This window comes from Lycorma delicatula, chromosome 1, assembly GCF_047948215.1.
Source record: "Lycorma delicatula isolate Av1 chromosome 1, ASM4794821v1, whole genome shotgun sequence".
In the NCBI taxonomy this organism is placed as follows: Eukaryota; Metazoa; Arthropoda; class Insecta; order Hemiptera; family Fulgoridae; genus Lycorma; species Lycorma delicatula.
In genome coordinates, this window is record NC_134455.1 from 62758108 (window position 1) to 62776099 (window position 17992).

Below are 17992 nucleotides of genomic sequence, written 5' to 3' on the forward strand. Positions count from 1 at the left end.
GATCAAAAGCGGTGCCATGTGATGACTTCCAAGCAATGTGTGACCATTTACCAGTGCCAGATGAGTCTTACAGCATTATGTTACTGTCATAGAAAAGTGGATTCCTTATTTATATGCCAAAAACAAAACAGCAGTCAAATATATTGATTGAGCGAAATGAACCTGCTCCAAAAAAGCTGACAGTTCCATCAGCTGTGGCCATGGTTTTCTGGGACGCACATGATATAATGATCAGTTACCTGCAAAAGGGAAAAACAACCATGGGAGAGTATTATGTCTCATTATTTCAGAGATTAACTGAACAAAAAGTGGCCTTATTTAGCAAGAAGTGCTCTTTCACCACCAAATGCTCCAGCTCACTAATTTGCAATTTCACTTGTTACATTAACTAAATTGTATTATGAATTACTTCTTCATCCACCTTATTCTCCAGATTTATCCCTATCTGACTTCTTTTGGTTTCTTAAACCTAAAGAAGTTCCTTGTTGGAAAGAAATTTTCATAGAATAACCATGTTACTGCTGAAACGAATGAGTATTTTTGAGAGTTTGGCAAAGAACTCTTTAAAAGAGAGTTGCATTAGTACCATTATAAATTTCTATAAAACAAAATAAATATCTTCAGAAAAGTAAAAAATTACTAACCATTTAAATTACAATATAAAAAAACACAAAAAAATTGCAATTATATAAAAAAAAATAGTAAAAAAAAAGTGCAGGAAAAAATGTGTGTGGTATGTGTGTGTGTGTGTGTGTGCACACATTTATATTTGAAATAACTAACCTAGGATTTCAGGCAAAACATCATGTAAACATAGCAATTTTTGATCATTGTTGTTTAGATTTATTATTTTTTATATAGTTAATTTTTTTGTATTGTATTTTCTGCTTGGTAATCTTTTTTTTATTTATAAAAAAGTAAATAAATTTTGAAAGTATTATTTGTTTACAAGTATGTTTAGTTATTTTTTTTAAGTATAATAGTATCAACCCAAACACAATATAAATTATTTTTTTATTTTGTTACATATATTATTTATACAATAATTTGTTCAAAAAAGCATTTTTGTAACGTAAATAGATTTTTTTAAATGTAATTATAGGTTATTATATTTCTATTTTGATTAAAGTAAATCTAAATATTATTTTCACACATATTCTTCTCACAGTATCTGGAATCTTAGAGATCAAATTCTATGTTCTCAAAAATAATATAATCCTATTTTTAAATGAATGTATAATTTCTTTCTTATCATTTTTTCTTTTTTTATTACTGAAAAGGGGCTTTCCAGTGTATTGCATGCATTGCCTATATTCATAGTAATTTGCTGCTGCTTGATGAAACAGTTACAAAACATTTCATAACATAACTCGTAACATCAAGATAGAATAATTTTTAAATAAATTATGTTTTATTTTGTGCCTTTTATTTTGGCAAATTGAACCTCTACATAAAAGTTGATCTGATTAGATTTTGTGTACAATAGTTGAAAAATACTCCAGTACAAAAGAATTAAAAATTTAGAATTTTTAAATAAATATTTTAACAACTGAATTACAAATATCATGAGCTATTGTTATTATTCTCCTCATTTCCTATGTACAATTTGAATTTTTTATCTGGGTGAAACATTTTAAAGGAGTTAGAAACCATGGAAAAATATTTTTATTGAGAGAATACAAAGAAAAAAATTGAATCTGGCATCAGTTGTGACGATGAATCAACTGTTTCTAGTTTTGTTTGAAATTTTGTTATCTAATATTGTACTGATAAATTTTGAATAATTAAGTAACAAGATGAGATTTTGGAAAACAGTTTGCAGAATTGTTTCCAGCATAAAATTGCAATGTTAGATGATTGTAATTAGCCCCCTATCTACCAAAAATATTTGTTTTTAATGAGGTTGGGGATGGCTGTTCTGGACACTGTAACGATCAGCACCTAAAATACAGATGAAGCTATCGATGTAAGGATTTCATTAAAGCTTTCTCTTTCAAATCTACATTGAAATCATGAGTAATATAACCATCATGGCATTTAAAAAAATAAAATTGAATTCAATATGGTGCATCGAAGATGGCTGACAATAATTTCAAATACAACTCATAGTAGTTTCTTTTTTACAGTAATCAACTACATTTATTCTGGTAGTGTAGTCCCACTCAGTTTTTTATAATTAAGTCATTTCCAGGCTTTTTGGACCTATGTACATATATATATATAAAATTACTTATTTCTAAGGAGAAATTGAATGTGAGCCTTATAGTCTTTTCTAAATTACTAGTATCAGTTTGATTTTGCAACTGCCCTGCTCTTTTCTCCACTCTCAAGCTGGTCATTTCTGATTTCTAGGTAAAGTATAAATTTTCTTTTATAAAATGATGTGTCTTAAATTTAATCTATTTATTATATTTTACAGAATGGTTGCAGCATGGAAAGGTGGTTAAGGATAATATTGGCTATGATTGTAGCATTAGTATGTCAAGGAAAAGAAGACAGTGTTCTGTCCAGGTTAGAAGAGTTACAACTCTGTGTGCATCAACAGGGTGATGATCCACTTAATGTTACTGCGGCTCAACATAATCATCCACCACAATTAATATTTGCCAAGTAATTAAAAAATTTTAATATTATTGTCAGTATGAACATTTAATGTTCGCCAATGAATTTCTAGTTGAACAAAGTTAGTTCAAAAATTTGTTTTATATAATTTTTTTGACCATATTGATTTAATAAAATTAATGACTGTTGTTTAGTTCGTGTTTATGAAATATTGTAATAGGTAAAAGACATTTTTATAACCATTATGTATTTTAAGTTAATAAAAATTACCAAAATATTTAAAAGTTTTTTTGGTTGACTACTATTTTTTACAGTTGAGCGTTATAGCAGGTCTCTGTTGAGAGTTCAACAGATAATGTAAATTTATATATTATCCATTATCAATATATTTATATATAAATGAATGTTTGTTTGTCCTGTATGTGTTCCTATACCATTCATCCGATTGCGACGAAACTTTCGTGAGTTGTTGTGTGCATGCCTGCAAAGGTTTCTGAATTAGTTTTGACCCACTAGGTAGTGCTGGGGTCATGATATTTCAAAAAAATGTATTTATGGTCTGATTTGGTTTATATTCAGAATATACATTAGTTATGTGAAAAGAAATATTTTTGCAAAAAGGAAAAAGGGGAAGGGGTGAAAATGGAAAGAGGTGAAGAGGAAAATGTTAAATTTTGTGATGTTCTGTAATGTTCAGTTTTTTAATGTTTTATTAATCTTTCATTTGTGTTTGTTTAATATATATATATATATATATATATATATTCAATTCTAGCAATAGCGAAGCATTACCAGGTCAGCTAGTTATGTATAAAATGATTGTACCTCCGCATGTTCATTGTTTTTCAAAAACAGCAAACATCTGAAAAGCACTCACTGCTGTTGTAAAACAGCCTTTTTTATACTAATTATTATTAAAAAAAAGTGATCTCAGATATGTTTTATAAATAATACTAGAATATTGTAAAATAAATAATTATATTCACTGCATCCTAATTTATGCAAAATTTTGTTACTGAAGCCTAATGTACTGGTGAATAGCATAACATTTTTTAGAAGCTGTTGCATACAGTAAGGGAAACATTTGTGTAGGTAGTTTAAATAACTCTACTGCTTCAGTTTTAAAAGTATTTTTATGCATTTAATTCCTAAGGACATTTTTATTTTATGAAATAATCTTAGAGAATAAAAATCCTAGCCGATACTTTTATGAAATTATCATGAACAAAAGGTTTTAGAAAATATATTACTTAATTTTTATTTTTATGAATTTTTTTGATAGAATACAAGGTAAGCAAAATCTAAGAAATTTGTTTACCGGGAGATGTATGGAGTCTAACTTTGTGATTAAAAACAAAGCTTTTAGCAAAATATACTGCAAACACAGACAATAATTTATAACATACTGATAACACAGACAATAAAAAAAGATAAATAAAAAAAAAATAGTAAATCATCTGTATATCATAAGAGCCTACTAGAAAGTCTTTACAACTAAAAAACGTTTTAGTAGATAAATATTTAAATTTTATTGAAATTGATAGATAAATAACTTCCTAATATAAATAACATTTTATTTGATATTATAATAATTTATAATTATTTTATTCTGATGTTTTAGTGAATGGTAGCTTAAAGTTAGAATTACTACTTTTGCTGATGCTTCAGCCTTTGAATAGCCCTGATGTAACTAACCTTGTACGTTGCACTCCTTCAGGCATTTCTATTCTTCTAACCCCGATTTTCCAAAGATCTTGTTATTGTCTCTCCAACTATCTCTTTCTGGGGTATGTTTTTCTTATTTTTTCCCTGTGGGTGTTCCATCAAATATTCTTATCCCAGTCTTCCCTTCAATCTCAATTATCTAATCCATTCTCCCTTTCATTATCTTGATTATACTGACCAGTTTTCAATTCAGCTACTTCAATTGTTTGTTCTTCCCTATCCTCCACATATCTTCTCCTTTAAGGTCAGTATATCCTTCTGAATACTTTTGTTTCGCATCTTCTGAATTCCTTCTTCTTTGCTATCATCTTGTCCATGTTTCTGATCCATGGCATTGTTTCTGATCCAACAGATCAGCACTTATCTTTTGTTTTTTATCAGCACTTAATATCTTTTGTTGACAATTCCAATGGCCTAAACATTCTTTAAGTTCCTTTTCGTTTCATGCTATTAAGACCTCCATGACATCTGCAAAGGCTAAACAGTGAACTGTTTGGATGATACTGATTTACTCTGGGCAAATGGTTTTTAGCTAAACTGTGTACCTTATTGTCTAATATAAAATTAAAAAGTTTAGTTATAAGTATTACTATGGTAAAAAAATATTTTTTTACCATTAAATTAACTTACATTAGTAAAATTTGATCACATCTTTAGTAATGAATAAAGTAATTTTAATTAAATTACATTAATTAATTTTATCTAGTACACTGGCTTGCACAAGCCAGTACATATGGTCACCTACAAAGAATAGTGTATTCAGAAATAGTACTTGAGATTTGGTTTTAGATTTTAATAACTAAACCGCAGATTTAAAAAAAGGAGATTTTAAAAAAGGAGAAAGATATGGACAGTAGTAGCAATTGATGAAAGATTTTTAGAAATGAAGATATTTTTAATTGCAAATTATAACTCTCTGGAGTGCAGGAAATGAGATGTGGCTACTTAACAATAAATAGACTTCTAGTGGTTTTTTTTTAATTTAGTAATTTTAAATTTTATAATTTGAAACAAATTTATGCTAACAGATTTCTGCAATATTATTGAATAACATTCATGCATTTTTTATTAGTTAACGTTGATTGTTAATTTTCTCTTGTTTTTCTTCCCCCAGTTTGTTACTTCATGTAATAGAATCTGTGATGGGTCAGATAGAAACACTAAATCGAAGATCAAAGGATGTGAGCCAATTTGAGCATTTGTTCTCTCATTTCTTATTGTGTTGTTTGGTAATGTTTCAGTCAGGTAATAAAAATAATTTATTTATTTTAATTTGTAATAATTTATTATGAAAAAATAATTTTTTGTTAAAAATATTACGTAATATTATTAGTAATTCTTTTTTTTATCGAGTGGAACTTGTAGGCGTGGTATTTTGTCAGCTGGCTGATATTGTTTTGATGATGATACATGTTACAAATGATGCAAAACATTCATGTTCATAAAGCAAGTAACCAGTTTTTTTAAATTTATTTTCATTCCCTTATGCATAACTATGCAAATATATACCATCCCTCCCACATAATTTATTTTTTTTTTCATTGATTTTGGATATCCTGAAAAAAAATTGAGACATATTCATACTTATTAAAAAATTATTTTTAGATGTTTATTCACCAACTTTGAGGTTTTTCATCTGCTACAAAATTAATTTCTTACCTTGAAAAAACAAAAAAAAAAATTAAAAAAGTGTCTGTTACTCACATTTTGGCACTTATCTGGCATTCTGGCATTTACCAAGAAATGTTATCTTAAAAATGGTATCTTTGTATCTTAAAAACAACTATTCACAGTGTATTGTATCAGGATCTGAATTGTAATTCATTCAAGATGTTAATTATACAAGAGCTGAATTCTCAAAACCATATTACTAGGGGGAATGTAAATCCTAGATTTATTGACAAACTACTGTAGTAGTTTGGAACAATGTTTCATTTCATGGAACACTTCTTCATAAGTCACACTTCTTTAAAGAGTAAGATGACATTAAAGTTGCAGTTAAAAACAGAACATTGTGTTGAAATGGTATGTTCTTTTCTAGAACATAGTTTGATCACTATAAAATTGATTGTAGTACTCTTCATCAGGATAACCCAGTAGTTCATGAAGTGTAAATTTTGATGGCTGTTTTAAGGGAAGTGTTCCTGATCACATAGTCCTAGTTCAGAAATAATCCATACTTTGCTTGTTTGCTAGATTTAACTAAATGTTACTTCTTACTCTGTGACTACTCGAAAATTAAAAGTTTTCACAGCAAAGCCCAGAAACACTGATAAACTGAAATAGAAGATAAGGGATGAAATAGCATTGTGCATGTGTTTGTGTGATGGGTCAAAGTTATTTTTACCGATTTTATGATTATAAATGCATGATTACATTATCATATGATATTTTAATATGATACTATATCACTTTGATTTAATCATGCAGTAATAGTGGTTAATTTATAAATAAAATCTGAATATTAGAAGTTTATGATGCAATTAGAATCCCAAGAACTAAGAAAATTATCCAAGGGTTTTGAATCTATTGGAAATATATAAAATTACGTATATTATTACTTGATGAATTTATTGAAATTTTAAATTATTGATAAATAATTTTGACCAATACTTGTTTTGCTACTGTGTACATTACTTTCTGTCATCATCCCTCTTCCACTAATTTTACCCTCCCACTTTCCTTACTCCTTTAAATTGGGTTACATTCTTTATGCATTACTTCTAGAGGAAGAAAATCAGTAATTTGGCACTGTTCAACATTTTTAATTATTACAACGTGAAATATAAAATTTCCAGTATTTCATATAATAAATATACTTATTTAAACTTTTATTAGAGTTAATTATAAGTGAGTAGAAGATGAATTTTAAGTTAACATCTTGTTAGAAATATCTGTTGACATTAAAAGTAAAGATTTGAATCGTACAGAACGATTAGTTTTAACTGTATAAAACAAATTTTCCTAATGAAATTAAACATTTTTTTATGAAGTTCTAGTAATTTGTAAATCCATGCTCTGAAGAATGTGAATCCACTGAAATTAATTTAAAAAAACATCATATATTAATTCATGATGTATTAGAACCAATCAATATTGAACATGAATTTTTTGAACATTCACTATAGGTGATTGTCACTTTTTTTACTGAAAATTTTATTTTTAACATTTGGATACATCTATTCTTAACACATTTTTTTATTATTAGGAAGTGTCATCTTATAATTAGTGCAACCCTAATATAATTATTCACCAATGTATAGAGTACAATGTCTTATATATTTTCTTTTGTTAGTATAATTATTCTTTTGTTTGTTATGAATATTGGAGCTGAATCAATGCACTGCATGCATATGTTTAAGTTAAAGATGAACAGAACTTATTATTCAGTCATAATTAGCATGTCAACTGTGTGAGGTTTAAACGTGTTAAAAAGTTGAGTACTCTGTAGAATTTAATAAAGTTTTTTTGGAAATTCTTAATTATGATTTAACCATTTAAAATTTTGCTAGTCTTCCAAAGATATGTTTATTAAAGTACTGATTTTTAAAAAGTATTGAGATGAACAATATCTTACATAATCTTAAAAAATAGTTTATACATCCTGCTTCAGTGCTTGGTTGTAACTTTATGAAAACCTTGAGATTCAGCGAATCAAAGAGATTGTCTTTTGAAATAACCATGTGGTGACATAAATATTAATATTTATAAGTTCTGCTTTTTAATAGTTAAAAATATTATATTTATTTTTTTTTGTTCAGGAAGCTATTTACAAGTTTTGACCGCATTAATTGATTTAGTTGGTGAACCAGAAGGTTTGTGCAGACTGGAAATGTTAAATGCAAAATTTGAAGCATTGGCTTCTTCTTGTCCTCTTTTAACGCTTCTTTGGTCTTATTTGTTGACACTCATCAATTATGGTAAAACTAGTTATTGGTCTGCATTATTACAGACGAGAGATAGAGACAAAATTGGGTTAGTAAAAATACTTGAAATAATTATTATTTGTAATAATACAAAAAACAATTATTATTTTGTACTTGTGTATTTTATTGATAAACTAAGTTAACTTGTCTATACTGTCTGAAATAAAATCTCCTTTTTTATAGTTGAAAATGGTCTGTTTTTATAAACAACAATACTATTCACTTTTTTCCCTTGGGAGAAATACAGAAACTTTTTTCTCATATCATTCTTTTTAAAATAATTATTATTGATGTGAATTTTTGGTTGTGCCCTTTAATTCTGTATTCTTTTTCAATATGTTTGGCATAACTTTCATAAATTAACTTGTGTTTTATGTATGTTAGTGCTGAATTATCCACCTAAATGGTGGTTCAAACTCCTACAATCTACTGATTCTGGAATTTTGTTTGATCATTCTGTTTAATGGATGCATAACCTGATGTAGCATTTTTAAAAGAATAGTGACAACTAGATCTCTTATGTGTGTGTATATATATATATCTAGATCTCTTGATATATATATATATATATATATATATATATATATATATACACACAAGAGATCTAGATTATAGTTATATATATATATATATATATATATATAATTTTTTTTAATGAAAGACAGACAAAATCCAGAAAATCGAAAGAAGAGTTGGAAAAACCTGCATCAATAAAAAGTACCAGAAAGATGGGCATTGCTGGACTGTGCCCAACAAAGTTGTGTACAATGAGATAGAAACTATCACTGATGCCATTTGTAAGAGGAGACTAGAATTATTTGGACATATCATGAGAATGCAAGATTCAAGACTTCTGAAACAGCTAGTACAGTACAATCTCAACTCAAGGATGCATATGGATTAGAGAAATAAGAGAGGATCTGATGGAAATTGGCCTTACACCAGAAGACACCACAGAAAACATAAAATTAAACTAGAAAATCAAGAAAAAAAACACTTGCTTCACTCACAAGAAAAAACTCACAATACAAACATTTTCAACACTAGGAAGGGTACAAAGATCGGAATATATGAAAAAGTACTGAGAGGATCGCAAGGCCCGAACAGTCCCATAGAAGAGACATGGATAATGGACTGACTAATATGTTTAATTACAGTTCTTGTAGTTATAGGATATATTAATAACAGTTATATATATATATACACACACACACACACACGCACACATACACACATACACACATAGGGTAAATGAAAAGTATATTGATATTTTTTCTTAAATTTTTTTACATGATTTTAATGTACAATGAAGAATGAGGGAAATTTTATATGTAGAAAAACCTTGAGGCTAGATTTTGTCTGACTGTGCCTGTATACGATTCTTAGTGTATGTTAAATTGCATTTAAACAGTTTAATATGGTGCTTTTTTTATCAACACGACTAAGAGAATTCAGTATGACCTCTTATGTTCAGTGTATGGATCACCATCTGAAAAATTTTCCAGTGCAGCGTGACAAAAAAAAATTGTTGAAAATTTGCTAAAAAGCTTTTCACCATACATTCTGTTTATAACCAAAATTGAATTAGGGAATATAATTTTTAAGAGAAGTGATAAATAAAATTCAGGCAAAATAGTTGTGTCTCTTTACAAATCTTAGGAAGTTAAGACAGGTGAACGTTTAGTAAGGTTTGGCTTGCATACTTCTTAGATATTTTTTGGTTGTATCTGTGTTGTATACAAGTTTTTCCGTGTAACTGTAAAAAAAATTACCAAAAAAGGATTGATTATTGTTAGAAGTTTAAAATCTTTGTCTGCGGTAACATGTCAGTTTTAGACAACATTTTTTTTTTTTGTGGTGAATCTTGTTTTCACCTTTGTGAATTCATAAACAATAGGCTGTCTCTTGTGTGATATGTAAATAACCAACATGTTTTTTTGTTTAATCAAGTCACCCTACCAGTGTGTGATATGCACTCATCAAAAAAGACATTTTTAACAAATTTAAATTCTGAATGCTACCAGGAGCAGTTCATTGCCCTTTTAAAAGAGATTGAAAGGAACTGTTGGTTACAGCAGAATATCGCCTTCCATACTGCTTTTTATTCTGTGATTGATTTTCTTCATTTGTTTTATTACATATATGGCAATTTCTATATGTGTATGGTTTACCATGTCGCCTGACCTATCAAGATATTTATATTATTGTTTTCTAAAAAAAAAAAAAAAAATGATAAAACAGTCCTCTGTAAAACATATCCTGGTCTGTGCTAATTTACATGGATAAGTGTGCTAACTATGAATTGAGAACCTTTTTAGCCATTTTTGTAGATAGTCTTAAATAATAATTGTTTCTAATATGTAAATAATATTAAAATGTATTGTGAAATAGTGTATTTTAAATTATTAGCACACTTGTTAATTATAATTAATTATATTCTGTAGGCAGTTAACAGCACAAAGTTTTTTTTTCTTGTTTTTGTTTACTGCTTTTTTCCTCCATTTAAAATAGCCGGGCCCTTTCCTCCTTTTATTTTGAATAACAAGTTCAGTTAAAAAAAAAATATTATTTAGAGATAATAGATTATTTTAGTTTTATTAGATTGCACTCTCTTGCCTTACAAGTTGTAGTTTGCAGTAAGTCTTTCCTATTCTTAGACATACCATTAATAGTAGAAGGAAGATTAAAGAAAAACAAACCAACATACTTGGCATTTATAGACCTAGAAAAGGCATTCGATAACGTAGACTGGAATAAGATGTTCAATATTTTAAAAAAATTAGGGTTCAAATACAGAGATAGAAGAGCAGGTGCTAAAATGTATAGAAACCAAACAGCAACAGTAATTATTGAAGAACATAAGAAAGAAGCTGTAATAAGAAAGGGAGTCCGACAAGGATGTTCCCTATCCCCGTTACGTTTTAATCTTTACACAGAACTAGCAGTTAATGATGTTAAATAACAATTTATATCCACAGTAACAGTGCAAGGTGAAAAGATAAAGATGCTACGATTTGCTGATGATATAGTAATTCTAGCTGAGAGTAAAAATGATTTAGAAGGAACAATGAACAGTGAAGTCCTACACAAGAACTACTGCACGAAAATAAACAAGAACAAAACAAAAGTAATGAAATGTAGTAGAAATAACGAAGATGGACCACTGAATGTGAAAATAGGAGGAGAAAAGATTATGGAGGTAGAAGAATTTTGTTATTTGGGAAGTAGAATTACTAAGGATGGACAAAGCAGGAGTGATATAAAATACCGAATAGCACAGGCAAAACGAGTCTTCAGTCAGAAATATAATTTGTTTACATCAAAAATTAATTTAAATGACAGGAAAACATTTTTGAAAGTATATGTTTGGAGCGTTGCTTTATATGAAAGTGAAACTTGGATGATCGGAATACCTGAGAAGAAAAGATTAGAAGCTTTTGAAATGTGGTGCTATAGGAGAATGTTAAAAATCAGATGGGTGGATAAAGTGACAAATGAAGAGGTGTTGCCGAAAATAGATGAAGAAAGAAGCATTTGGAAAAATGTAGTTAAAAGAAGAGACAGACTTATAGGCCACATATTAAAACATCCTGGAATAGTTGCTCTAATATTGGAGGGACAGGTATATGGAAAAAAATGTGCAGGCAGGCAGTGTTTGAAATATGTAAAACAAATTATTAGGGATGTAGGATGTAGGGGGTATACCGAAATGAAACAACTAGCACTAGAAAGGGAATCTTGGAGAGCTGCATGAAACCAGTCAAATGATTGAAGACAAAAAAAAGACATACCACAACAAAAGCATTTTCTTGAAATTAAAAATAATTGAAAATTTTTTGTTACCTCTTGAAATAGGTTTGTTTTAAACAAAAACAAAAAAAAACTATCATAAAATTAAATTAGAAATAAAACATACTAACAACTTTCTTTAATATTTGCTAAGCATTCCCTTATTTGTGATTAGTATAATTTAGTTGAAGTGCATTTTCTATGTAAAATTGTCCAAATGCAGTTACAAAACTTACTTATTGGCTCATAAGTATGCAAGTATGCACCATAATTCTATTTGTATAAGACATATAGTTGGTGACTCAAGTTGTGTTTTATGACAACTAAATTATACTGGTGTAATTTTCAGTATGTATACATAATATAATGATGTAAATATTTTTAGAGGAAGAAGAAATCCCAGTGTTGAAATCCAGCCTGAGCAATGTCTTCATTTAGAAGTTGTTAGAAGAGGAGCCACAATTTTCTTCTGTGATTATGTTGTAAGTAACATTATGATTTTTCTTAGTTAGTGTGTATCTGAGCTTGATAAACTAGTAAACCACGGACTTGATTTCTTTGTGGTTTTTACTATTGACAGAGAATTCTTTTGGGAAAATTTTGACTTTATACAAAATTGAAGTTTAGTAGCAAATAAAGCAGTGGAGAAAATATTAATGATTTGCCAATTTTACAACTTTTGTTTAAAACACAAAGTTGAAAAGATATTTTAAAACTGAGAAAATAAAATGTTTTACTGAATTGTCTATGTTGATACTAATATGTCTATGTTTAGTATACTTTTGACATGGAAGATTGTCATAGTTACATTTGAACTTTTTTTGCAATCATGTATTTTATTCTTAAATAAACTATTCTGGTTGCATATAAAAAATGAACTATACAATTCTTGGAACATTTTTGCTGATTGTTTTTGACTATTCTCAGCAATCATATAGCAATCTATAATAAATGGCCCCCAGTATAATCCATATTACCATGCATAAATGTTATTTTTACATGAGAAGCTTATTAAATCATTGGCATCAGCTGTCCACACAATCAATCATTTTTCTTCATTATCTGAGCCCGTTAAATTTGAATGTTAAATATTTATTTTACGTAAAGAAAATTTTATAAAAGAATTTTGGCTTAGAGCAACAATGAAGTAACATTTATTGAATATGAAAATTCATAAAAAATCAGGAGGAATGGAGAAAAGTTTGATTTATAAACAATCTGTATGAGAGACAGTTCTAAAATTCCATCATACTAAAACTATGAAATATTTGACATGATAAATTGGTAATTATGTCATGTCAAATGCTACAGATGTGCAAAAAGAATGACTTGAATTATGAGGGTTTTTTCATGGTCCGATCAGTCGCAAAATAAAAACTCGCACAAAAATCGGATGATCCTTTGTGCATATGTGTTGCGCAGCGTCTCTAGTATGGCCTTCAATCACACCGCGTCACTTCGTTTAGTTCTGAACATGCAGCTAGCACGTAAACATGTCTACAATAGCATCTCTTGCAAAGTGTGAAGTGCGTGCAGTAATTCAATTTCTTCAGGCTGAGGGGTGTAATGCAGCTGAAATTTATCGACGAATAAGTAATGTGTACGGTGAAACTTCAATGAGTGACAGCAAAGTGCGACAGTGGTGAAGAAACTTTAAAGCAGGATGTACAGATGTTCATGATGCAGGCGGTCAGGGAAGGAAGCGAGTGTCAACCGATGTTCTCGTTGAGCAAGTGGATGAGGCAATTTGAGAAAATCGTCGGTTCACAATTTCTATATTGAGTGATTCGTTTCCTGAAATTTCAAGGTCGGCTCTCTACACCATTGTGAGTGAGATACTTCAGTACCGCAAATTGTGTGCGAGATGGGTTCCCAAGATGCTGTCCGACCATCACAAAACAATGAGAATGGACACCTCCCTAAAGTTTCTCCTGCACTACCACAGTGAAGGAGAAGATTTTTTGAACAAAATTGTCATTTTGAAACTGAAGAAACAAAAGAACAATCCAAACTGGATGCATTCTCATTCTCCCAGTAAACCAAAGAAGTTCAAGTAAACCTTTTCCAACAGAAAGTGTATGGCTACTGTGTTCTGGGACCGGAATGGAGCTCTGTTGGTGGAATTCATGGAACGTGGCACGACCATCACTGTAGCCTCACTCTGCATGACTCTTTAATGTCTACGAAGGGCAATTCAGAATAAGCGGAGAAAAATGTTGTCATTAGGCATTGTCGTTTTCCATGACAATGGTCGGCCGTACATTACAGCTGTAACAAAGAAGCTCCTGCAGCGTTTTTGTTGGGAAGTATTTGATCACCCACCATACAGCCCAGACTTGGCTCCATCCGATTTTCACCTCTTTGCTCACATGAAACGCTGGCTAGGAGGACAACATTTTGGCATAGACATCGAGCTGCAGACCAGCTTAGAAACATGGCTGAAAACACAGGTGGCTCTGTTCTATGACTAGGGTATTGGAAAGTTGGTACCACGCTATGACAAATGTCTAAATCAGAGTGGCGACTATGTAGAGAAGTATTTGTTACAAATAAAAAATTTTTTTTTTCACTGTGGTTTTAATTTCGTGACCGATCGGACGTTGAAAAAAAAATAACCCCATATTATTGCAACAGAGCAATTTTAATAATCGTTTGGTAGAAAAAAAATCAACAAAAAAGACAGGGAGATGTTACTGCTGGTGAATAACATGAAAACAAAGTGGCTGTAATGACACATGATGACACGTTCAGTTGTTGAACGAGAAAGCTTGTACTGGACAGTGATAGTCTGGAAGATCAATTTTAAATGTCTTGTTGTCAAAAATTAAATTTAAATCTGGCTTTGCATAATATGAAAAGACACAGACCAGTATGATTGCCTGAGGAAAATGTATCGATACTATGAACATCTTATCGAAAAATAAAGAAAAATTATTTTGTAAAGCAAATCACACACACATCTTGGGGACAATGACAAAATAAAAACTGCTGCCCCTGATTTGGTTGTAGAGAAGTTGCTAGACTGTGATGATATATTTTTTATAGTTTTGAGATTGGTATGTACTATATAGCAAAAGAAATAAATGATCATATATTTTCTTCAAATTCCTAGCATAGGTAAGTTTTGAAGTTTAAAAAATAAATTTCTTGTTTATTGTGTTATATTCATAGTTTTGAATACTGTGTTCGCTTTATAATACTAAATACTTTTATAGTCTTCAAATTGCCAGAAGAAGTAAAAAATTATAGTATATTGTACATAAAAAGAATGAAAGTCAATTTCATATTATTTTAAATATTGGAATATTTTTAAATTTCATATTTAAAAAATCTAAAAATGTGTTACACATTTAATTGTAATAAACAAGTCACATTTAATTGTAATAAACAAGTGGTACCATAAAAATACTAAATTATAAAAAAATGAATACTAAAACTTAAATAAAATTTGGGAAATTAAAAAATGTATGTACTATTTAAATGTATGAAAGGCATTCATATAGTAGATCTTGTTTATCAAAAGTGCCATATAGCCACACTATACCAGAGCCTTTTCCTATGCAAATTACAATAAAACTATCATTAATAAAATATTCTTACTTTTAAGTGATCAACTAGTGAGTATATTTCATAAAAAAAAGTACTGTACTATTAAACTTAAATGATTAAGAAAACAATGGTAAATGCATGTCTCATTTGAAATTTTAAAATCTGTCAGAAATTTAAAGCAGCATGGTGCTTAGGATGAACTTTACAGGAAGGTAGTAAAAGAGCTACTGAACGCCTGTATGACCATTCCAGACATTTACAACCTGTCAGACTAATAACAAAAATATATAAAAGTAAACAAGAGAAATGATGCCAATGACATCAAGCTGGCAGGGGAATGTACAATTAGATATCAATAGCGTCATGCCATACAGAATGTCATTGAAAATAGACAAATTATGCTCCAATACATTTTGTAAAAGGTAATGCTATTTTGTGCTTTAGTTCTATAAACTTCTCATTAACATGTAGTGTTTGGACGTTTAGTGAAAGAACGTAACATTCTGGGCTGACTAAAAAAAGAAGACATCTTAGTTTGAACTGTTATTTATTACTAACTATTAGTAAAAATGAATCATCATATATATATATATATATATATATATATATATGCATGTATATTACATATATGCAAAATTAAATTAAGTGTTTTTCAAATTGGTGTGTTTATGAATAAAAAAATTATTAAATCTATCACATTTGATTTTTGACTTAAAATCTTTTTCCCTTGGAACATATACAAATTTAAGATATTCCTGTTTCTCACGTGTGGGTTTTGCTTGCAATTTTTTTGCAAATCAAAACCCACACAGTTGTCATTTGTGATAAATGAGGTACAACTGTACTACAATTCAGATAAATATTAAATAGTAATGCAGAATGATCTGACTAAATGAATCTGATGTAGTAGTGTTCATTAAAAAAACAAGCTTAAGTAGTGCAGATATGCTCTACAGTGAAGCTATTTTCCAAAAATTCTTAAGAGAAATTTTTTTTACTAACCATTATATGCTTTGTTTTTCCCCTAATGTATCAGCATAATAATTTCATTCTTTGTATCTGCTTAAATTTTCATATCTATTATGTTAATCCATCACTTTATTGTTCAAAATATTTATTTAATTTTTTAATGTCAATATACAGTTAAAAATTTATTTTTTGATTTCATAATTTGATATTAATTTTGTTTATTATATTTATAATAAACTGTCAGTCTGAATTTGTTGTTTTTTTAATAAATTTTTAGACAGAAAATATATCAGACAGTGAATGTCTTACATGGTTGATGATTGGACATATTGAAGAACTTGTAAGGTTATCATCAGAGCCACCTGTACAAGAATTACTAGCGTCTGTACACAGAAATCCTGCTGCTAGTGGATTAATGGTACAAGCTGTTAGCACTAGGTGTAGTCATATAACTCAGGTAATTTTTTGTGATTATGGCTTAACTAATAGCTTTTTAACTGTGATTTAGTCCCTTGTTTATTTCTTTTTTGCAGCTGTTTAAGTTTATGTTAAGTGTATTATTTACCTGTTTCAATACATGATTACGATTGCAGGTTACTGTAAATTAATTTTTTTTTTTAATGCATTCAGCTGTGCCTTCTTTATTTATGTACACATGACAATATAATTTTTCATGCAGCTAATTGTATTTATTAGAAGTATTACTTCATCTGTGCTATGTTTGTATATAAGTCTGGGGTTTGAACTAAAGTTGAGTTCACTAAGGGAACTAGGACTAAATTTTGTTGCCGCGATCAATATTTTTGGTGGTATGTTGTGTTTAATTTGCCTCGAATTACGAGACATTCACATAATTGGCTCATAATAAGTAGAGCTAGGTGCAGGATTCACGCTTCCGTGAGCTCAGTTAGCTAGTTCAGAGGGATACGATGTAGGACATTTAAGATGTCCGGATGAGGCAAAAGCTGAGTTAATAAATCACCGATGCAAATGTCTACTGAGGCATTTATATCAGTGGCATTCCAATGAGGCCAGGCTTATTACTATGAGATGTAAACAGTCAGATGGCAATAGACGACTCCCGTTAAAGCCCAACAAGGCTAGGAACATGGAGGGGAGATGTGGCGACCGGAACGTCACTAGGTGGGTGACTTCTCCTACGGGTTTGGGATGTGTTTGTGTGTATATATTACTTTTTTGTTTACATTTAGTGTTTTGACTGTCAGTAGCATGTATACCTCTGACAGTTCGAGGCGTTTCTGTTTGCATACTGTGGTTGTTGTTAAGCATCAATCAATTTAGACTCTCGATTTGCCCTTCTTTGTGGTATACAAGGCTCAGATTTCTGCCATCTACCTGTCTCATCACAGCGAAGAGGTGTAACGACTTTTGGTCGTAAGTGACTGTTACAAGTAAGGGAATACCCCCTTTAGTCCAATATACGTTTTTTAAGAACAAGGGCTGTAATCCGT

General features: G+C 29.7%; 1 protein-coding gene across 3 annotated transcripts in view; it reads left to right on the forward strand.

Moving 5' to 3' along the window:
* The window catches only part of htt (huntingtin), a 310315-nt gene that overhangs the window by 159049 nt on the left and 133274 nt on the right, over positions 1-17992 (forward strand). For all 3 annotated transcript variants that reach the window (XM_075355687.1, XM_075355696.1, XM_075355705.1), the window contains 5 exons: positions 2420-2610; positions 5402-5532; positions 8049-8262; positions 12388-12484; positions 16798-16977. In XM_075355687.1, the coding sequence (XP_075211802.1) occupies positions 2420-2610; positions 5402-5532; positions 8049-8262; positions 12388-12484; positions 16798-16977 (813 nt within the window). The remainder of the gene's footprint in view (positions 1-2419; positions 2611-5401; positions 5533-8048; positions 8263-12387; positions 12485-16797; positions 16978-17992) is intronic.